At 42.9% G+C, this 22,642-nt stretch overlaps 4 protein-coding genes across 5 annotated transcripts; all 4 read left to right on the top strand.

Moving 5' to 3' along the window:
- Positions 1-59: 59 nt before the first annotated feature.
- MFS9 (major facilitator superfamily transporter 9) lies at positions 60-5,200 on the top strand. The gene is made up of 6 exons (XM_018113684.3): positions 60-235; positions 2,655-2,784; positions 3,255-3,558; positions 3,652-4,192; positions 4,251-4,527; positions 4,591-5,200. The coding sequence occupies exons 2-6, from the start codon at positions 2,723-2,725 to the stop codon at positions 4,916-4,918; spliced, it is 1,512 nt and encodes a 503-aa protein (XP_017969173.1). The 5' UTR covers positions 60-235; positions 2,655-2,722; the 3' UTR covers positions 4,919-5,200.
- A 1,346-nt stretch (positions 5,201-6,546) lies between these two features.
- Positions 6,547-6,941, top strand: LOC108649169 (metallothionein-2-like). Its single transcript, XM_018098187.3, has 2 exons — positions 6,547-6,677; positions 6,744-6,941. Exons 1-2 carry the CDS (start codon positions 6,653-6,655, stop codon positions 6,848-6,850), a joined length of 132 nt encoding a protein of 43 aa, XP_017953676.1. The 5' UTR covers positions 6,547-6,652; the 3' UTR covers positions 6,851-6,941.
- An 838-nt stretch (positions 6,942-7,779) lies between these two features.
- LOC108649167 (uncharacterized) lies at positions 7,780-8,454 on the top strand. Of its 2 annotated transcripts, none has more exons than XM_018098184.3 (3): positions 7,780-7,991; positions 8,057-8,256; positions 8,317-8,454. In XM_018098184.3, the coding sequence occupies exons 1-3, from the start codon at positions 7,910-7,912 to the stop codon at positions 8,353-8,355; spliced, it is 321 nt and encodes a 106-aa protein (XP_017953673.1). In that variant the 5' UTR covers positions 7,780-7,909; the 3' UTR covers positions 8,356-8,454. The 2 variants fall into 2 exon arrangements, with proteins under 2 accessions (XP_017953673.1, XP_017953672.1); XM_018098183.3 differs by having other exon boundaries at positions 7,782-7,991; positions 8,054-8,256.
- A 455-nt stretch (positions 8,455-8,909) lies between these two features.
- On the top strand, positions 8,910-10,294 carry Dic2 (Dicarboxylate carrier 2). Its single transcript, XM_018098182.3, has 2 exons — positions 8,910-9,699; positions 9,764-10,294. Exons 1-2 carry the CDS (start codon positions 9,284-9,286, stop codon positions 10,215-10,217), a joined length of 870 nt encoding a protein of 289 aa, XP_017953671.1. The 5' UTR covers positions 8,910-9,283; the 3' UTR covers positions 10,218-10,294.
- Positions 10,295-22,642: the final 12,348 nt, after the last annotated feature.

Raw genomic sequence — 22,642 nt, 5'->3', positions numbered from 1 at the left:
CGCAACGCACGATCAGCTGGGGCAGAGCGCCGCTCAGCCAGCCGAGCGGTCTGCGGTCGTGTTCAGCTGGATGCCGGCAACTGGCTGCAGTATTAGTGCGCTGCGAGCAACCGGCGGCTACACACCTGGCCACGCAACCAACCAACCAACCAGCCCACACAATCAGCATACCCACCACCGGCGGACCAGCTGAGCAGAGCTTGAGGAGTTTGAAGACCCTTGACGAAGTTTCTTGGTGCGTTCAAGTTTTGTGGCTTTTTCTATATAACGGCTACTTCAAAAGTGCATGTGCATGAGTGTGCAAGAGTGTGCAAGAGTGTGCGAGTGTGTCTATTGGAGTGTATTTAATTTAACTATTTGCAATCTCAAAGTTGTGCGACTTTGTTAAGCTGTTGCAGTTGCAGTTGCTGCGGCTTTGCTGTTTGCACAACTGTCACTTTCTTGTACTTGATTAAAGAATTTCGTTCAAATGAATGCATTTAAATTAAGTGTGTATGCCGGCAGCTGTTTCGAAATGTATATATATATAACTCTATATATTTCATTAGCATTGCAGAATGCACTAAAGTCAGCTCCAAGCATTTCTGACTAACTCAAAGTAATTAAGTTTCATCTGAAACAGACTTATATATAACAGTTAGACTTGATTTATAACAGCATTTTTCAGAATTTTAGATAGCTAGTCATTCATTAGAAAAGAGAAAGAAAACTATATAATCATATAGGCAGTAAATATTAGCATCATTATTATTATCTGTAGCTCAAATAATCAGTTTATCTCGCGGTTAGATAAAACGTAAGTTGAAGTAAATACTCTATCTCCGATTAGCTCACTATTTGTGCTACTGATATGTAAATATTAACTGACTCTATAGCTATAGCTAAATTGAGTTAATCACAGATTATGATTAGCACGCACTAATAGCTGCTTAAGCGCAACAGTTGATAATTCATTTGCTCTATTATCAATATTTGCTGATAACTTCATAAACAGCAATTCTTCAATTGAATCTTAGTCTTATAAATCTTATATTGCTCTCCAAGTCCAGTGCAATAATTAATGCTGTATAGATAAGCAGCGAGGTGAATGGCAAATGCTTTCAATTACATTGCATGTTTTGCAAAACAACGAAATTTGATAAATTTATGAGCACGTGAAAGTGTGTGTGTGTGTGTGTATGTAATTTATGTATAAATTAATTTTTGAAAAATTGATAGAGAAATTTGATAAAGTGCATATTGAATGGGCTAATAGAAAGCCAAGGCTGCATGCTGGGCACAAATACAACCGGTTCGAACCCGGAAATTAATTTTTAAACTTAATTATTTGCCAGTCAAAGAAGAAAGAAGAAAAACTAAAGAAGGGTAACCTATTAGCATTACCTTTGTCTTTATCAAAAGCTCATATATAAATTCCAAATTTTATTTAGCTGTACATCAAATTTATTTCAAATATGTGCGGTAAATAAAAAAATTTGAGCTTGCGACCCTGATAGAAAGTGAATTTATTTATAGCAAACAGGAATTTCATATACATATATTATAATATATATATATACATGGTCGTTGCAAGTCGACTTGAAATTCCATATGTAGACTCAACAGGATTTTGGAGATAGGCGTTGCGTTAAACTAGTTTAACTCAGCTACGGAAAAACAAGGAAAATTGTCTATAAATCATATTTATTAAACGACGCTCAAAACACGCCTCTAAGTGCGTGTGTGTGTGTGCGTGTGCGTGTATTCTTTATTGGTTGAATGTTAATTTAGCGACTGAAAGCGGCTGACAGCATCATACCTTATCATATCATTATTATCTATTATCTAAAAATAGATACTTGTGTTCCATTGTGCACACGTGCAAATCAGTAGACAACAGCAGAGAGCACGCATCTGCAGAATATTTATGGCGAGCAGCTGAGCAGTTGAGCAATAAGCGAATCAAGTGAAAGTCCCCCCGAAAAACCGGTTGCGTAGCGTAGCCCAAGCACTTGGCTCACTTATGCCACAATTACGTATTTGCTGTGATTACTTTTGTTTTATAACTGTGTGTGTGAGTGAGTGAGTGTTCTATTTCGCGTGCTACAAATGCCACAATTTGCAAAACTATTTGCTTAATAAGTTAAATGGATAATTGAGTTAAGAGGCGTCGTCATCTAAACTGCCAAGAGGTATTTTCGATAAGGCGAGACAATTGCTTAAAGAGCCTAACAATTTCTATGTGAGTGTGTGTTTTTCGTGAATTCTATGCATATTGTATATCCGGATTAAGATGCTTGCCGAATCAATGCGCTGCCCTGTGGCTCGACTAGAGTTCTATGTCAAAGCCAATTGCGGCCGGCACGCAACGCTGCCCGGAGACAATAAATTGCTGTAGATTTGTTTAATAATGGCAGGGCGCGAACAAAGAAACACACAAAATGGAATGAAACAAATTGCAAAAAATTATGACACGCTTCGCATTGTGTGCAATTTTTCTATTGAACTTGCTCGAGAGCTGCACCGAGGGGAGGTCTTGAAATTTAATTTAATTTTAATGAAACGGCAGCACGCACAACCTACAGCGGCTGGCGCTTTTATTTTTGTTTTTTCTTTTCTTTTTTTTGGTATTTGTATTTGAATTGCTTTTTTGTGTTTATCCAATTTATTTGCAGGCCCTTAATGCCCGAGTAGATTGATCATACGCCCCGTACACACAGACACACGCACACAATCACGCAAAATGACCGACCTGGAGTCAATGAAAGCCGACAAGCACAATGGCCATCATTCGTATCACAACAAGTGAGTATCTACCTAATACTACCTCAACTTTGGGCAACGCCTGGCCCAACTAGATGTAATAAGAAACACTCATACGCAAATTGCTTCCGCATTATGGCAAAGCTCAGCTCGAGCAACTGTTCTTGCTGCCCAAAAGCAAAACAAAGTACGACCAAGTAGGATATGCAAATAACGTGTGTACCCACGCCCATGTGCGCGAATTGCTGAAATACTGTCAAATGACCCAAGCCAAACCAGTTGCTAATGTCGCGCATAGCTAAGAAACTGGTTCCAGCCCATTGGCAACTGCAGACGTTGAGAAATGTTGTATACGAAAAAGAGAAGAAGGAAAAGATAAAAGACTGCAAAAACCAACAGCAGTTTGTCGATGACCAGCGAAAGTGACTGTGGCTTGGTTGGGCTGACAGCAGATACAACAATTTGCATTTCGATCGAACTAAGCAACTCCTCTGTTCTATCCATGCCCGCAGCCATGACCTGGTGGAGAGCGAGCCACTCACCTGGAGATTCTGGCGCAAGCAGCGCTACATTGTGGTGCTGATGGCCTTCTTTGGCTTCTTCAATGTCTACTCGCTGCGCGTGAATCTGTCCGTGGCCATTGTGGCCATGACGGAGAATCGCACTGTCCACGATGCCGATGGCAATATATCGTACGAGCAGGACTTTCCCTGGGACTCCAAGCAGAGGGGCCTGATATTGAGCTCCTTCTTCTATGGCTACATCTTCACACAGTTCCTGGGCGGCTACATAGGCACCAAAGTTGGCGGCAATCTCGTGAGTTAACATGCTGAACATGTTAAAGAATTGTTTAAATGAATTGGAAATCCTAGACTAACTACTCGCTTTTTGTAACATTTCATTTGAAAGGTCTTCGGCTTGGGCATTGGCACAACGGCCATCCTCACTCTGCTCACCCCGCTAGCGGCACGGCACAGTCTCGAAATGTTTTTGGCCGTGCGCATTATCGAGGGCGTGTTCGAGGGCGTCACATTTCCGGGCATACACGCCGTATGGGCCAGGTGGTCGCCACCGTTGGAGCGCTCTCGCATGGCGTCAATTGCATTTGCGGGCAATTACGCCGGAACGGTAATTGCGATGCCATCGTCTGGTATGTTGGCCTCCCGTTACGGCTGGCCTAGTGTTTTCTATGTGTTCGGAACTATTGGTGTCATCTGGTTGATTCTGTGGCTCCTGATTGTGCGCGCGGGACCCGAGAAGGATCGCTTCTGCTCGAAGGAAGAGTGCGAGTACATACAGAAATCGATTGGCTATACGGGCCCCCAGACGATCAAGCACCCATGGAAAGCAATCTTCACATCCATGGCTTTCTATGCAATCATTGCCTCGCACTTCTCCGAGAACTGGGGCTTCTACACCTTGCTCACTCAGCTGCCCAGCTTCCTTAAGGGTAACGTGCTTGATATGACTTGGCCTAAACATGGTATTTAACGAGATCTTCTCCGCAGATACGCTTAACTTTGATCTGGGCAAAACGGGCTTCCTTTCGGCTGTACCCTACCTGGCTATGGGCATACTGCTGGCCGTCTCTGGCTATCTGGCCGATTGGATGCAGGTGAAGGGCATCTGGACAACAACACAAGTGCGCCGTAACTTCAACTGCGGCGCTTTCCTGGCTCAGACGGTCTTCATGATGCTCACGGCTTACATTATGGATCCCACTTGGTCGGTGATATTCATTACAATTGCTGTCGGCCTGGGCGCCTTTGCCTGGTCTGGATTCGCGTAAGTTGCAACGTCAGTGTAGCCCTCAGCTATGCGTCGACTTAACTCTCGCAACACTTGCAGTGTCAATCACTTGGATATCGCGCCGCAGCACGCCAGTGTGCTGATGGGCATCGGCAACACATTCGCCACGATTCCCGGCATCGTCAGTCCGCTGCTGACCGGGTACATTGTGGGCGATAGCGGAGACCGTTATGAATGGCGCCTGGTGTTCTTTATCTCGGCTGGCATTTATCTTGTTGGCTGCGTCATCTACTGGTTCTACGCGTCCGGCGAGCTGCAGGAGTGGGCCAAGTCACCGGAGCAGAAGGCTGCCGAGGCCGAAGAGAAGCAACTGCAGCTGACACAAACAACTGGTTTCATTAACACGGCGGCCGACCTAAAGGAGTAGTGCACACCCCCCTCCTACCCGAGCTCAGCCCAGCCCAGCCCAACCAGCACAATCGATGTGTTCAACTCGTAGCGCAGCTGCAGCCAATAGCAAAGACACATTTTAGCTTAGTTTATACTCGTATTCATTCACAGTACCATATTGTATGCCTTAGAATTTCTTCTTTGTTATGTGATGCCAGCCAGCAATGGGATGTTGTTCATGTTGGCCCATTGACTATTTTTAGAACTCTTTGTGCACTCGTAGCGAGTGCATTTGCGAATAAACAGCGTATATATATATATTACTCAAGGCAGGCGCATAATTTGTATGGCGAAGGATGACAGCGTGTTAGTAATAGAACTAGTATTCCAATTGTTATATTGTAATTTGTTTTTATTTGAATAATAAATGACGAATATATGCTACTCAACCATATTGAAATTTATTGTTTAAATGTTTTTATACAAATAAAATTTTGCTCGCGCCGCAAAGTATGCAATGCTTTTTATCACATAAATATTTTAGCGCATGGCGTTTTAAGTGCATGCCGCAAAGTATGCTACACTTTTAAGCAATACTGAAATACTTCAGCCGAAGTTGGTTTTTAAGAGTTGTGCAAGCGAAAATCCTCCGGCAAATTTGCAATGCTCCCTGGTACATGCGCACCAGAGACATTGAAAAAGATCTCAAGATCCCCAAAGTTGGAGACGTATTGCAAAAGGTAGCTGCTAGCTACCTTGCAAGACTTGAAGGCCACCCAAACCCTTTGGCGAGAAGGCTCAACAAAGAAGCCAAGAAAAGAAGACTGAGGAAGTGCCATCCACAGGACCTCCCTGCGAGGTTCCTATAGAATAATGCTTTATAAAAAATTGAATGTGATTTAATTAACTATTTGTTACTGATATTTATGTAAATTGTTATTGTTGTTGATGTTTATGTTAATTGTTATTGTAAATTCTGTAGTGTCCTACTGTAAATAATCGTGCCTTTATGTCCAACTCGTTAAGCTGCCAACTAGGTAGTAGAAAGCCTGTTTAAATAAAATAATACATATTTTTACCAAAAAAAAAAAAAAAAAAAGAAGTTGGTTTTGTTGGATTTGCAGTTTGTGTGTGAATCAGTTAAAGCCCTTACCACTTTAATATCGATTTGGTTTGCTATTCCGCCTTTGGGCGGCTTGAAAAAGTGCAAGGAAATCGAAAGGATGCCATTAAATTGATTGAAGTTTTATTTGTTTGGCGAATTGAAGCGGATTTGCTAGATATCTCATTCGGACTCTTTAGCGCCCACCCTGCAGGATAAAGTTTACGGACTATGCACATGCACACATAAATATTTAATCACGGTTTATCCCTGCAGTCGTATTTGGCGCATTCGGCCGTTGTTCGCTGTGTACGTACATATGTATGTATATGCGGCGCGTACCGATAAACTGATAAGAGCGCCGTGTGCAGCACGGCCCAAAGCATTGGGCGAGCCAATCGTGTGGCGCAAAATTTGTGTGTGCAATGCCAACAACTGATAGGCGCGAAACGTTACGCATTTTGCGCACGAACTGCTGATAACACCGGCCCCTGCGCCGCTCTACCAGTCTGTTGTTCGATTTTGCACCCGTCATTGAGCTTAAAATTACAATATATATACGACGGGAGTTTAGTGTAGCCAACAACAGTTGCCTACAGCAAGTGAAAAGCTTTACATCAATTAAACATTTTTCACAACCAACAGAAATTTACTAAAATCACCAATACAATGGGTTGCAAGAATTGTGTATCTGGTAAGTAATATACAAAGATATTAAACCAAAAACTTACTGTTAACTAACTAAACTTGACCATTTCAGCTTGCCAGTGCTCGACCACAAAGTGCGGCGGCAACTGCGCCTGCATTAAGGACTGCAGCTGCGTGTGCAAGTCTGGACCCAAGGAGCAGTGCTGCAGCAGCAAATAATCAAGATTATACGGAATTCTGCATAAAGTTTTCAAATGCCATTTGGCGTAAACATTTGCGTGTGATTCAATAAAAATGATAAGAGCATAAAGTTTGAATTTTGTTTCTCTAATGCGGCCAGCTTTAATATTTAAATAGGTCATGAAAATGCAGCTTAGCAAAAACTTTATTTGAATTATAATTTGTTTTCCAGTTTTGAGCGCAAGTCAATATAGTCGTGTTTCTGTCTGACTGCAATTCTTGCAGTTGACAAACAACAACTAACAAATATATAAATAAATAAGCTGCAACATTTTTTCTCCATTTAGATTGAGAGAAAATTGCAAATCTCCGCATGAACGAGGCTTTGCTCTATGGCTAAATAATAAAGTGACACATTTTATGAGAAGCTTGACATTTTTGGGGTAATAAAGCAATGCTAGAAAGGCAATTTAACTGCTGTCGCATATACATATATATGCGTATAAATTTATAAATGTATATATTTGTATGATTACTCATCAAATTTGATGGTTTATTTGCTCTTAACTGCTTTTGCATTTGCTCATTTATTTCCCTGTCGCATTTGTCAGAGTTAAATGAGAAATGACGAGGGAGCACTTGTAGAGACTGTGGCAGCTGAAGGACAACTCAGACATTCGCATCCGCTTCAACTCGCTCTATGCGCTGTCAAAATATTTATGAACTGACCAGCGGTAACAACAACAATGGTATGCAAAAACAACATCAACATCAACAACAGAAACAACAACAATAACCATCATTAGCATAATCAAAATGTGCGTGCCTTGTATTTGGCACTTTGCTCGGTTGCGTGTCGAGAGCATTTTGCTCGACATTTTGTTTCTGAGCTGCTCCTCTGGGGATGGGGGAGGGGATCTGATATTGGATCTGGCGTTGTTTGGTAAATCAGGTGTAAATGATTTGGCATTCAGGTGCTTGAGCTGAGCACAGGCTAATCGAATTATTGCGTGCCTTGAGTTCTCATTCAAAACCTAGAGTTACAATATTAAATTTAGTACAGGCTGAGCCGTAAATGATTGTTAATAAAGTGAAAATATGACTGTTTTAACGATGACTTCGCTAAATACAATTGAGGAAGGAGATGCCAGCAATGAGAAATCAGAGCCCTCACATGCAAGTAAGTCTCAAGTAGTTGCCCATCCATTGACACGTGCCGCCTGATTTCTATTCTCTTCCCAGAAGATCGCGCTAATGGAGTCTCGGTGCGTTCCCTTATCAAGGGTGCCATAGTCATATTTACGTTCAACGCGTGTCTACTGTGCCTGGGCTATCTCATTTACGAATATATCAGCGCCTTGGATGACAACAAGAGAACGAAGGTGGGCAATTGGATGTGTAGTCTGGTTGGTGTTGTGCTTATGATCGTGATGCATCGAATGGGGGTAACTTGCCTATATGATATATTTACAAATTTGTGATTTACAATGAACTTTTATCGACAGGACATGTCTAAGGGCAATCCACATTTTTACTACATTTAGTTCATATCATTTTCAAGTACAAAATGGATAGATATAAATTCTAGTACAATTTAATCTCGCAGGCTGTAAAAATTTATTAAGTAAAACAAAACAAAGAAATTAACTAAGTTTATTAAAATTAGTATAAGTTGTAAGCCAGTACAAATAGATTAATAAAGTATTTTGAAGTAGGGTATATTATACATATATATGAATATAAAATTGAATATTTTATTCGATTTGTGTTTTAATCAGTGTCTTGGACTAGAATTGGTTAAAAGTATAATAATATTTTGATTTATCAAGTAGGATAAATCGAGGTGAATATTATTTGTATTATATGATCACACTAACATATGAATCCAATATAAGTCGAGGTGGATATTATTTGTATTATATGATCATATTAACATATAAATCCAATATACATTTGCATCCAATATTTGGTATTAGAATCTCTAGTCTAATTCTAAGAAAATATTCTCAAATGATATAACTTAGGAAGCTCACACTCTTATATTAGTTTACTTAGCTAACTTATTTATTTTAGTAAAGCCATGCGACATATGTCAGCACACTCTCTAAATACATATTGATATGTATACGTGAACTCTCCCTACAGTACATCTTCTATTCGTATACCTTAGCTTAAGGCAACTCAACCTGTTAGACGTGGCTGCGTCAACTGGTTGGAGTCACGCAAATGAGTCTCTGGACGCATTGACAAAACAATGGGGTAATTTTTCATTGCGTCGATGACGTCAGCTAGCCTTGCGATTTGCGTCATTTGTGTATTGCAGTATAAATTATTTTCCATTTCGTCCAATTACTGTAGCTACAAATATTTGTAATTTATTTAATTAATAATATTTGTTGCGACAAATACCTATGATGTAAGATATATACATTTTATTAGGCCAAAATCCGTACTAAGTACGCTAAATTCATCATGTCATATAACGAGAAACGCGTTTCCCGTTGGTATTTCGGTGGTCTGGCCAGCACATTAGGAACGATAGTCACACATCCGTTAGACGTGGTAAAGGTGCAGATGCAGACGCAGAAGAGGATAAGAAAACAGAAACTATCGACAGTCGGCTTCATGCACATTTTAGTCAAACAGCACGGCATATACTCTCTCTTCAAGGGCATATCTGCTTCGCTGATGCGTCAGTACACCTATACCATGGCACGCTTTGGCATATATGCTGCAGGCACCAGCGTCGTGGACACCCACTCGATGACGAGCAAAGTGCTGCTGTCCGCTTTCAGCGGGGGCGCAGGTGGACTCATCGGCGCGCCGGCAGACTTGCTGAACGTGCGCTTGCAGAACGATGTCAAGCTGCCGCTAGAGAACAGAAGAAAGTAAGCAACTGCATAAGCGCTGATCGAATGGGCCTAGTCGTAACATTTTCATTGTAAATTTCAGCTACAGGAACGTTTTTGATGGTCTGGTGCGCGTCTGCCAGGAGGAGGGCTGCTTCAGTCTGTTTAATGGCGCATCCTTTGCTGCGCTGCGAGGCGCTTTTATGACCGTTGGACAAATTGCTTTCTATGAACAGACTAAGGACATTCTACTATCCGCAGGCTTTCCAGAGCGCGCCGATACGTACGTCTTCTCGTCGATCGTATCGGCCATTGCAGCAACGCTTCTTACCCAACCCATTGACGTGGCCAAAACGCGTTCGATGAATGCGGCTCCTGGAGTGTATAGAAACCTTACAGATGTATTTTACAAAACAGCCTTAGAGGGGCCCATGGCGTTCTACAAGGGCTCGATACCAGCCCTTCTACGGCTAGTGCCGCACACAGTATTGCTTTTCGTAAGTCTCGAGTTTTTACGCTCATACTTTGGATATTTACCGAAGGAAAAGTCGGCTTGAACCTAATCTGACCTAGTATAACCTTTCTAACTTTAACTAAACTTCTTGTATATTCATAAAATAAAAATTTGTTTTTATTTTTTTACTCATTGGAAAATTGGGAACTGTTTCATCTATGCCAGTCTCTTAATATGCATGAGTATGTGAAATTTTGTTGAAAAGTCTTTACGCTCATTCCGTTAGGCAGATGAGTTTAAAAAAAAAAATAATCATACGCCCCGTGTATCAGCGATTTTATTGCAGCTAACTTTTTTGAGTTTAACGGGTTTATTTTATGAGTTTTTCTAATTGTCTTTTGTGACAAGTGTTGAATCAGTTAATGGGCAGGCGATAATTGCTTCATTGCTTTTAAAAATAAACAAATTTTACACAATTTTTAATGAGTCAAATGGAAACAATTAAAATATTATATGTAAAAAAATTGATAAATTATAAATAATGTCAGCCGTCGCAAATTGAATTGAAATTAATTAATATGTGCACGCGTCGCGCTGTAAATTATTACAAATAACAGCCATTAGGATGCGCAGAAAAAGCGTATGCAAATTTGTCATGTGCCACTGCAGTCAATATCTGTATATACATATATATATTTATGGATTATTTGTAGCATTATGGGCCATCGTTTCTATAAGCAGCCATTAATATGCGATGTTTGCGGCATAAATCGAAGGATTTCGGGCTGCTTGACTTAATTGTACGCATCGCCGCTGCAGGGGCGTTGACAATGATAAAGGACACAAGACAAGGGATAAAGGACAATGGCTTGTCCGCATAATTATTTACGCAACGGTCAAGGACAAACAAATGCGCACGCACTCTCACACACACATATACACACTCAAGCGGCTGCCACATTGCCAGTGAAAATGAGTTAAATATTTATGGCAAAATTGAGCCTTCAGCTCGACAAACATGGCTGAAGGAGCTGGAAGTGGGTGCGATTGCTGGCGATTTAAATGCAGCCCAATAAATTGAAGCACATTTTTAACTGGCGCTTTTATGTCGAGGCGCTCGTTTTGCCATCCAACATTATACGCTTTATGCACGGAAGCCCATTTATATTGGCCAGGAAGCGAGACAATAAAGTGGCCGACAGAAGACCCTGGTTGCAGATCCCAGTACCCAGCTCCCAGCTCCCATTTGCCAGTGCCCAGTCCACAATTCGCAGTACGCCGTTCGCCCGTTTGCAGTTCACAGTTCACAGTTGGCACAACGTTTAAATACCTTCATGTCCGGCGCCATTTCCCTTGCCGGGCTGAGCATGGGCAATGCAATAAACTTCTAAATCAGTCGATTAAGCTGCGAGTTGAGAGTTGCGAACAATGCGAATACTCCTAAAAGCATGCTTCATGTACACACACACACACGCACACACCCACACAGACGAAACAAGAGTTGTGAAAAATGTTGAGCAATTAAAATAAGTAGCGAGCACATCACTTGGGGGCCACAGGCAAATGGAAAAGAGCAGAAGTCCTGCCTTCGTGTGGATTTTGCTGTCAGCAAAGTGCAGCGCGCGCTTCTCTAATGAAAATGAAGACGAACAAGATTGCAAACAGCGCTCTTGGCGGGTGTGCGCGACTAAGAGATAAGAGATAAGAGCTTAAAGAGTCCATCTACAAGTAAATACATATACGTATAGCCAAAACGGAAAAGCATTATAATGAAAGTGTGCAGATACAAAATATCTATGGTCTGCATTGCGAGTGAATAGTTTGAATGACTATGATGTAGACTGGGACATACCCTGTAGTGTCTCTAAGCTCAGATACTGATCGTTTAATATGGCAATGTAAAGTGTTGAAGGGAGCTTCTTAGTTGATAATCATATTTAATGATATTGATCGATAATAACAATACTAGTACTTACAGGGAAAATGTTTTTTGTTGTTTTTGTTTTGTGCTACTATTTTCTATAACTTCTGCGGTCTTTAATATACTGAGGATCAATATAAAAATTGAGAACAAACGAAATTAATTCTAATACAGGCTCAATTTTCAATGAATTTTCGAGAACTTTTTTCAAAGGGATTTAGCGAGGTATCGAGACTCGACTGTAGTATGATACGATGATAAATTGATCTAATATTGGCGCTCAGTACACATCAATTAACTGACATCAATTTAATTACAAGAGTTTTCGCAGCTATGCGTTAAGTGATGCGATATATCAACATCGCATATATTCAACAATCTATTGCAAAGGCAAACGTCAATCTACGATTATAGCAGACCTATTGAGTACTTTACCCACTCTGCCTGAATCGCTTTAGTAGTTTCGGCTCATTTCACCGATTGAGCAGCTTTTCTATTGGTATTCAGCTTGGCATTGATTTAGTGTAAACACTTTTCAATGCCCCAGCTTCTCTTTCGGCTGCTGCCGGCAATACATTTAGGGCAATTGCTCGCACATTTAAATGCCGAACACACCGATAGGCGAGCGCACACCCACATGTGCGGGCGAGCATAACAGTTTATCTTTATAATTAGATCTTGGCAACTGTATCTCTCGGCCGACATGCCGTTGATGGGAAAGCGCCGCTAAGTGGCTCGAAAGTAGTTTACAATGCCAAGCTTCAGTCATCGCTGGCGGCACCTCAGCTCGCCAAATGGCAACACGTACTGCATAGCACCAATCCTGAATCCTGAATCCGAAATCCAAAATCCAAAATCTAAAACCGAAGCCCAGCCGCGACTAGTCGACTGGCTGACTGGCTGAGTGCCTAACTGCCCGCCCGTCTGCCTGCCCGACTGGCGGATTGTCAGACAAGCGAAACTTGGCTCATTAAAGATTAAGGCACATTAGCGCCAATGGTGTGAGATGAAGGTAGAGGGGGGGATGAGGGTCGGACTGTGGCAGATTTCAGCACCATCAGCATAAATATTTATGTAAATTGGGATTAAAAGTATTTTGTATGTAGTTTACAGTGAAAACTTTGGCAATGAACCATTGGTGAGTGTCCGTGCATCTATTTCAGGAGTTGCGTACATTTTAAATTGCCATTTAATTACTTGAAATCTGAAACGGCAATTGCTTTAAGCCGGCTGTGGCTGACCTTGTGCCCGGCCCGAGTCGCAGCTGCCGTGAAGCGTGAATTTAGCTGCATATTTTAACCGAAAAAGGTTTGCATTGCTATCTCAGCTGCAGCTGCGACTTCTCCTGCTTCTGCCTCTGCTGCTGCTGCTGCTGTCGCTGCTTTGTTTCGACGTGATATTTTGCATTTTGCTGCACTCAAGGCTGGCCAAGAGAAAATATGGTCGAAATAAATGGATGCCACTGTTGGAGGCGGCAGTAATTTATGTTGCCCCGCACAAAGGGAAGCCATAAACTTATGAAAGCCCGACGAATAGATTTCGCGTTAAGGTATGCCGAAAATGCGAATGCGAATGCGGCCAAGGTTATTAAACACAAGCTGAAGGATATTGTAAAGGATATTGCATAAGGGGGCTAGCTGTCGCTCTCTGCTGCTCTGAGCTCCGAGCTAACACTGCCTGAATTGGCAACAATTTATGCGAGTTTTCAATACAATTATCAGAGAACTCATTAATATGCATTGAAATTTGAAATCTGCTTGCTATTGTTGCTGGCCAAACTTTGGATGTTGCTTTGATGCTTCGGAAATGTTTATTGGCCGCATTGTTGCTTAATGAAATTAGTCGCATTTATGCGCAATTTCCGGCCCATACTCCCACACACCCACACACACACACACACACACACACACACACACACACATAAAGTCTAGAATGCGTACAATTTTGGATGCTGCTTGCTGTTCAAATTTCATTACTTTGTGTAAACAAGGACACGTGCCCATTGTCACAGCAACTGCTGCTCCGTCTCCTGCTCTCTGCGCTCTGTTCTTAGTGCAGCCACAAGACTTGCGGCATTGACGCATGCGCGGATAACATTTAAAGAGCGTGTTAACAGTCCGTTATGCTTTAGCCGTTTTTGAAACTATGAAATATGGCAGTAAATCATTTTCATGCTCGTGTGTTTCATTCAATTATCAAAAATAATTTAAAATAATTTCACAGACACACACAAAACATTTGTGGCGGCTATACGGTAAGCATTACGTGTAAGCATTTCGATGGCTCGCTTGCTGGTCACGTCGTAATCAGCAAAAGGTTCGCCTAGTTGCGGTTATAAAGCCCTGTACGTGATCCGCATCTCGAAAGCGAAAACGTTCGCATAAATACAAATTTCTAATTTATGTAGTTTACGTTTTGGATTTATGGCCATTTGTATATGATTTTGGCTCCCAATGTACATGCTTATAAAAACTAAACACACACACACAAATATATATACATATATGTGTTATATATGCATTTATGTGTGTATCGATGGCTCTATTAAGCCTTTCAGTTTGAGTGGCGACGCGTGTGTGTGTGTGTGCGCGCTGCTTATGGATTCAAGAGATCAACGCTGCGTATGAGTAATGCGCTTTTAATGCGTGCGCTAATTTAGCACCTCAAAAGTGGTCTTCATTTGAGTGCAGCGTGCACAGAGCTCACCGGCTTGTCGACTTGATGGGCACTTAGTCGCTCAGCTGGGAGTGCATTCGCCACACGAATTATTCATTTGTGAGCCATTTATGGGCCGGTCGCCTTTCTGCTGTGTACGGCGTACGGCTTTTAATTAATCTATTAAGCACATTAGGTTTATTGGGCTCCTCGGACCTTGACACTTTCGCATACGCGACACACGCCGAGCACGCTGATTATGCGATTTTTGTGTGAACGCCCAGTGGGCGTGGCGGCCCGTCAAAGGCCAATCTCATAATCAGCATAATTTTCATGTTCCTCCAAGCAAAGGCAACGCACCCTCACCCCACGCACGCAGACACACACACGCCTCAGATACAAAGTGTGCGACTGAGATTTTCGTGTCGAGGCCGAGACACTCAGACAAAAGCCAGCATGTCCAAGACAAGATCTGGCCGGGGATGGCTGCTTGCCGCTGGTTAGCCAAAAACATCAGATCGAGATTATGCGCCAAGATAATTATTTGGCTCTGGCGTTGGCTCTGGCTCGACTGGGGTTGGCCTAGCCAGGCCTAGCCTGCTCTCTGAAGTGGCCGTTGCCTACCATTTCCATTTACATATCCACATCCACATCCGCATCTACTTTTACTTTCATGTCTCAGCGCTTTATGCTCCTTGCGCCTGTTGGCAAGTTGTGCCCTGGAGACTAGTTGTGCGAGTGTAATTTGTGAGTGTGTGTGTGTGAGTGCTAGTGTGTGTGTGTGTGTGTGTGTTGATGTTGGTGTGTCTGTTATTATCTCTGCTGCTGGGCGTTACGTGCAAGTGTCATAAATAAAATGGCAACTATGTGAGGCTCGCTACATGCCTGACGGCCCTAAACATCATTATTATGTATTCCTTTTACCAAGTCTAATATCAGGGACCGCCCGTTGGTCAGGCACGTTGCCTGCCACTACTCGACTCTCAAGGACCCGACCATATTATACAATGATTTGCTAAATTTGGAGCCAGAGTATCGCTGCTTAAATTTGATTTCGTTTGCACTAATTGTTGGCAGTGTAAAAATATGGCCGGCCATTTATCACAGGCACTCGGACACGCTCGGCCCAGTGGAGAGCTGGGCGTGCTGCTTGTGGGCGGCACATTTAATTGGTTCTCTGTATGGATTTATTGTTGATGTTCGTGTAAACAATAACGATAACGCCCGCAAACATTTGTGTAATGCTGGCGAAGCATTGTTCAACCTCTTGACAAATTGATAGCAACACTTCACATTCGTACGCAGCTGTCATTGCAGAGTACACGCATATCAATTGCGTATCATTAGCTTGCGACTCATTTCCAGTTAAATGAGAGTTGAGCAAGAAATGCTTCTAATGGCTGCATGACTTTCAGAACGAGTTGAGCTGAGCTCGGGTGAAACTAATTTGGCAAGTTGCGAGAAACGATTAGCTATTCATAAGGCACCGCTACTCAGGCATCCTGCAGCTCACTTAACTATGTTATACTAAATATTATTTTAAGCTAAACTCAGCCATTCAGTATGCATAAGTCATATTCTGAGTTGAATAACTGTGTATTTATTTTTACAATTCAAATTTCTGTAACTGCGAACAAGCTGAGCTAACCTAACAGAGTTTGGTAGTGCAGCAGGGCGCACCTTGTATTTTTTAGGAATTATTCTGTGTTCATAAATTACCCCTAAGTAACTCGGTAACCCACTGATAGCTACACAAACTCACACACACCCACACACACAGGTATTGATGGCGTATGATAGTGCAAGTCATGCGAGGCAAATATTTTAATACAATAGTCAAGACTGAGGCCGGCAGGATAACGTTCATGGAATTGTTTGTCATGCCAAAGTCAATTTACTCCATTCAAAGGCATTTTATTGGCAACTTGACAAATGCTAATGGCCAGCACTTGCACCCGCACACACACACTCTGGCACACTCTAACACCCAGTTACTCATGTGCTGCCTGGGGCGGGCTGGCGGCTAAATTGTGTGTGTGTTGGGCCAAAAGTTTGCATGTCATTCGAGCTGCCACCTCGCTGCTCTCTTTCGGCTGCCACAAGGTGTGAAACAATGTTTGGCGGGTGGGGGCCATGTGGGGCGCTGCATGTGCAAAAGTAAAATTATATGCGCCACAGAATGTTGCAACGTTTACTTGCAAAGTGAGTATATGTGTATGTGTGTGTGTGAGTGTGTGTGTGCGTGTGTTGCTACCGCTGCTGCTGTTGGGCAAATTTAATGCACTGCTGTGGCTGTGTGGCAGTGTTGTCATTGTGTTTGGTGTTTTCATTTTTGGCTTGATTTATTTTGTTTATCAAACATTTAATGTTATTTATAACTTGCTGAAAAGTTCAAGCAGCGCGCAGGAAAGTATGCTACAAATTCTGTCAGCGCTGCTCTTTTCGACTGTGTGTGTGTGTGTGTGTATGGGTGGGTGGGTGTTTGTGATGGGAATACTCTACTCGGCTACAATTTCATATACTCAATTATTTAATACACCAGGCGTGCTAGCCAACTTTCAGCTGGTAGCCTTGGCCGCCTTGGCAGCTCCGGCAGCTGCGGCAGCTGCGGGTTCAAGTCGGTGCCAGATAAAAGCAAACGCACCAATTAAAACGCCGGCATTGGCATAGCCTTTGAACCGCTTATTGTCTGTCATAGACACGCCTTCGACGACTGCACCCGCTCGCTGTATTTAATGCTCTACGCCATTTATTGGCCTACCACTCGCCCTCACTCCCAGCGCTGGGCCATTGTTGTGGCACAAAGGAACAGCAGCCGGTACAACACAATAAGCAGGTCGGCTGGCTGCCAGCTTAAGGCGCAGAAGGTGGCTCGGCTCATTGGCCCGTGCCTTGCTTTATTTATGCCTTGCACAGACTTGACTGTTGTTATTGTTGCTGCTCTTCTGCTTATTATTGTTGTTGTTGTTGTTCTTGCTGCTACTGTTGTCGTTGTTGTGAAAGTCACTTTAAGAGCCGCTGTTGTCCCGCCTGCGCCGTGTTGGCCCATTGTGTGGCTGAATTATTGATTTTCATTTGTATCTCCGATTACATGGACAGTTTGCCAATCAGTTTCAGCCTGTTTGCTTAACTTGTCCGTGTCTCTATTTACCTTTTAAAGGCAAGCCAGGCAACTGCAAAAGATGAATTACGACTCGATTGAATTGTTAGAGATGGCTTAAAGACAGCGCCCAGGCGGTATTCTGGGCTTGCTTTTAAGCTGCGCCATTTTTAATTAAATTAAAAAGTCGCGACGGGCAGCGTCATGGCCACAATGCAATTGTAAGGTTTCCATTTTAATTAAAGTTTTTACGGCCATTCACTTGGCTCAAATGCGAAGCGGAATCGCAACACAAACACCGCCGCAGCAAGTAACTGAAGCCGGCTGCGGCATTCAAATTTCATATTCCGTTGAAGAGCTGCTTGGCTGGGGCGCCGCTTGGGGGCGGGTGTAGCCGGCGGGGGTGTAACTATTTAAATTGCAGAAGCAAAACACAAAAATGTATGAGCCCTACAACAGATAGCTAAAGAGAGATAGAGAAAGAGAGCGAGCGACAGTGAGAGAGAGAGAGAGACAGAGGAAAAGTGCGCTGATTTCCTTGCCGCTTAAAGTGCCACTCAAAATGCAGCCGAAGCGCGAGCCAATTTGTTGAGCCAAGTTTTATTTTTTGGTATTTTCGCTCTCTTTTTTTTTTCAGTTCCCCTGGCGCCTTGCCAAACGCCGAGCCTTGGGCATTAAACTTTCAGCTGGCAATTAAACGATTATATTCAAGCTCGGGCGCAGGTGTTTAATTTGTTATTGATGTGTTTACTTTAAGACGCACGCACACCTAGGGTGGCCTCCTATCGTACGATTTAAGCTTTAACAGGATAAGGAATGCTTAAGACACTGTCAAGGCTGCACAGCATCCTCGAGTGTGCGTACAGAGCGCTGCATAAGCAACTGAATGCAGCTGCCTCATTAATGCAGGGCAATGCATAACCCGCAGAGCCTCTGCCCCGCAACTGCTCACAAACTAATTAAGCAAATTGCCAGAGTAAATATTAAATGTCTGCATACCGGCAGGGCAAGGGCAGCGCTCTTCATCCAATCGATTGCACCAACAGTGGATATTGTTCCAGCTTGCGGAATAACTTGCCACAAGCATGGAGTAAGAACTCGCCTCGGGCCAGAGCAAAGCACGCAGCGTAATTAAATTGTCAATTGAGACGTCCGGTATGCAAACGGAACTGCCAAACACCGATGGCCGTCCGGCCAAGACTTTCGGATAAAAAAAAAACAATAAACGGAGTGCTTCAACTCAATGAGTTCTGTTCGGGGACCCACTGGCGACGCTTGGCGGCAGTTCGGGCCGCTTTGTGATTTGGCTCATTGTGTGGCAATTTCGTTGTTAGCCGGACAAATTGAAGAAACAAAAGGCGGACAGGTGTGCACGGCATGGCACCTGCTTCAGAGCTCCTTCTCTCTGGCCTCGACTGTGCACTCTAATGTAGCCCCCCCTAAATTCAGCCGAACAATGAACAGATGTGTGCTGACCATTTGCATTGTTCGGTGTGTAGAGTATACCCTGTAATACTAGAAGAGCGGGCATATCATTGCTTATATATAATCATATGAATTGTCTAGGATATTTAATATATTGATGTATAAACTGTATGACGATATTTTTAATACTCATTATTTAGTTTATCAGTTTGCTCTAACCTCCTTCTCTTCACTCTACTATAGGGTATTGTTGTAAATTGCATCAAGTCTGTGGAAGTAATGCCTAAACAAGTACTAAACGCGGCCAAGTGTAAATTGCTTTGTGTATTTGCTTTCAAAAATTCAAAGCATTTGCAAACTAAGTTTTATTTACACGAAGAACCAGAACTATTTTCGTACTTAATGAAAGCCAATTGAAACTTAATTTACTTAACCATCATACACACATACTCACACATACTCACACATACTCACATATATAAATATTTTGTTGCTCTATAGCTTGTTAGCGCTGGACTCTGTCTGCTCTGTGCCTTTGTGGTTCAATGAGTGTAACTTAATTTGGCTCGAGTTGGTAATGAGCTAAAATTAGTTGAAGCAATCGATGTGGCCACGCCTGGGTGAGCACAATTGGCAACTTGGCACCAAACCGAAAAGGTCAAATCAAACGTGGGTCAGCTGCAAGTCGAGCCAGCTCACATGTTGTCCGTTTTAAGTGTCCCAAATTGAACACCCACAAGTTGGCTTTCAACTATTTGCAGCAGGACTTTCAATTAAATTAGAAACCTGAGCCTGCACTTGCGCCAGCTGAGAACTTTGCTCACATTGTGATGGACACATACGTGAAAGGCGACGAAATACGTGACAGCATTTTATGGAGCAGATGCTCGGCTCGTGGGTGCTTGACCTCCGAACTGGTCATTGAACTAACATCCGTTTCTTTTCATTATTTCAGCTGGCTTGTCCATGGAGTAACAATCTGCTAGACTCTTAAGCAAATATGGACTCACTCACTGGCCTACGGCTCGAAGGGCGGATATTCGTTGTTCAATTTCCGAAATGACTCAAGCACTTAGCTATAGATTTATTTTTTCAATTTTTCAACCTCTTGCCAGCTGGCAGTCAGTCCTTCGTGACGTCTTTTACTGCGACTGCTTTCTGTAAATGTAAATACTTATATGCGGATGAAAAATGATAAGCCCGTTTGTTCTTTCGTTACTTAAAAAGAGTGTAGTATTGTATTGGCCATGATACGAAATTTTCTACAATTTAATGAACAATGATTGTGTACAAAAACAACATTTAAAGTAAATACAACCTCTTAACTACTCTCTAACTCCAGCTTAAATAGAATTTAGTTTCGGCTAGCCACCTGGGTATAGAGTGTTTGGCAGTCGCTGCTTCCGGCTGACTGATTCTTTCGTATTTCAATTGCATTTCTTATCCTCTGTAAGAAATTATTTATTTATATGCCCAAATGCTGGCTTTCGATTCGGTGCTACATCTCAGCTGCGAGGCAGACTTTGTCGGCGCAGCTGCAGCTGCACTTGCGCTTATTAAAGATTAACTGCATTGTCTGGCCGGGCCAGGCGCTGGGTTCATGCAGGTCAATGGGGCTTAGGGGCCAGTTAGAGAAATAGCTCATGCTCCAGGGGCGGCAGTCACAAAAAAAAAAAAAAAAAATGAGGCAAAAGCGCAACTTCAGAAAAGAAAATGTACGCCTAATGGCCATTGGACTACAAATTTCATGTATGTATGTATGTGTTTCTCTCTCTCAGTGTATGTGTGTGTGTGTGTGTCTGTGCCAATTGTACGATACGCCAATGAAATATTTAGTAGCTGCTCTTCAGCTGCGCTCTCAAACGGTCCGGATTATGCCATCTGTCTGGCCCGTGCATTCAGCTTGCCAGCTAAATTGCCATCCCTTTTGACTGGTTGGTTGACTGTTGGCCCACTGCCTGGTTGACTGTTGGCTGTCACTAATCATCGCTCTTCAGTGAAGCCGCCGCGCACTCCGAATGCAATTAAAACGTCAGCGAGACCTGACCGAGGGATGTGGCACAAAAATGTTCAAGGCGTATGAAGCGCAGCCGATCCAGTTCCCAGGATGTGTGCAAACACTCATTTCACATGCCGAAAGGATGAGCTAACTGGCCTGCCGGCCAGTCAACATACGACAAGAGTTCGAGATTTGTAAACAGTTGGGCAGGCGGCTGTCGAGGGTCACGCCCACAATGCAGCCATTAAGCGCACTTGTGACGCACGTAAATTAATTTACTGCCATTTATGACCCCTGAAACTGAGCGAAGAGAGTTGTTCGCCTTATTGACAGGCGAAATATGTGGCCAACATAAAGCAGAAGAAAAGTTGCGGCTGCTAAAAGTTAAATAATAAATAACATTTAGTACCAGGCCACAGCACGGCACACCAGACGCGTCCTAATCGTTCATCCAGAACGCTAAGCTAACTTTAAGCTAGATTTATGAAGGCGACGAAATACTTTTATATAATATATAATATCCTTTTTTGTAGTTTAATGATAATAATAATGTTTATTGAAGCCAGACGCGGCACGCCAGTAACCCCTTTGTGAGCTTAATATACTGAGAGGTGAGTAATGAAGGCTTTGAATTGTTTTACAATGGGCATACTCAATAAATTTCAACTTAAAATGATATGCAACTACTTTAACCCCGTCAGATTATATTAAAGTGCCTATGGCATGCCAAATATAGTGAGGTCTTTGCTTAGCATTGTTTTAGGGACTGAATAGTTGATATGAATTTAGCTGCTGTGACAACGGCAGCCGTTGTTGCGACAACCGAGCCGAGCGAGACAACGTTGCAGGCATTTGTTATGCATCCCCTTTGGATGGCAGGCAAATTGCAGATATTATCAGAGGGGTGTCACTAGCTTTGGCAGCGCCAACAGATACTTAAGTGCCACAGAGCGGAGCGGCCTCTGCGTGTGTGCGGCTTGTAAGCGGAAGCACGCGACTCTGGCGGAAATTGCCGGCACATGCAACACACGCAGCTGGCAGCTGGTAGCTGGTAGCCGCCGGCAGCCAGCAGGCAGCCCGTAGACCGCAGCCTGTGCCGCGCTCTCCGCATGCAGCTGAATGTGCTGGAATGAGTTTTTAACAAATTATAAAGGAACAAAAAATATAGAGGGGAAAATTGTAAAAATTACAATGCATGCCATGCCATAAATACCAAAGTTTAAGACCTTGACAGCCATGACCAATTGACCCAATTGTTTCCGCCAAATGGTTTGCATGCGCTGCTAAGGTGTTCGAGTGGGGGCGGGGGGGCCTAGTGGAGGCATGCGTGGGTGCAGGACCAAGCTGTGTGTGTGTGTGCTCTGGTGCCAAATTGAATCTTAAGCGCACGACAAACCAAACAAGTAAGAAAACTCTAGTCGAGAGTGC

Source organism: Drosophila navojoa, chromosome 2 (assembly GCF_054131105.1).
Source record: "Drosophila navojoa isolate 15081-1374.11 chromosome 2, UAZ_NAV_1.0, whole genome shotgun sequence".
In the NCBI taxonomy this organism is placed as follows: domain Eukaryota; kingdom Metazoa; phylum Arthropoda; class Insecta; order Diptera; family Drosophilidae; genus Drosophila; species Drosophila navojoa.
Note: the sequence above shows the minus strand (reverse complement) of the source record. Positions and strands in the feature narration are given on the sequence as shown.